Source organism: Falco biarmicus, chromosome 10, assembly GCF_023638135.1.
Source record: "Falco biarmicus isolate bFalBia1 chromosome 10, bFalBia1.pri, whole genome shotgun sequence".
In the NCBI taxonomy this organism is placed as follows: Eukaryota; Metazoa; Chordata; class Aves; order Falconiformes; family Falconidae; genus Falco; species Falco biarmicus.
The window spans coordinates 17,585,620-17,585,905 of record NC_079297.1 but is presented as its reverse complement, the minus strand read 5'-3'; the positions used below and the strand labels follow the sequence as shown (position 1 = coordinate 17,585,905).

General features: G+C 69.2%; 1 protein-coding gene across 2 annotated transcripts in view; it reads left to right on the top strand.

Annotated features, from left to right (window-relative positions):
* Positions 1-16: 16 nt before the first annotated feature.
* IGHMBP2 (immunoglobulin mu DNA binding protein 2) overlaps positions 17-286 on the top strand; it is a 43,484-nt gene continuing 43,214 nt past the window's right edge. For both annotated transcript variants that reach the window (XM_056353577.1, XM_056353576.1), the window contains exon 1: positions 17-107. In XM_056353577.1, coding sequence (XP_056209552.1) covers positions 34-107 — 74 coding nt within the window. In that variant the 5' untranslated portion in view covers positions 17-33. The remainder of the gene's footprint in view (positions 108-286) is intronic.

Genomic DNA, 286 nt, shown 5'->3' with positions numbered 1-286 from the left:
CGGAAGCGGAAGTGCCCGGCGGGGCGAAGGGCCATGGCGGCGGAGGCGGCGGAGCGGCACCTGGAGCTGCTGCGGGAGGAGCGGGAGGCTGAGCTCGCCGAGAGCAGGTACCGCCGGGCCGCCCGCGGTGGGGAACCGTGTTGGCTCGCCTCTATAGAGCCTGCTGTCACCTATAGCAGCCCTAACGCACCGGTCCTGGCGGGACCCGCTGTCGCCTATGGGAAACGCTGCCGGCCTCACTCCTATAGGGCCTACTCTCACCTATAGGGAACCCTGATGGACCGTC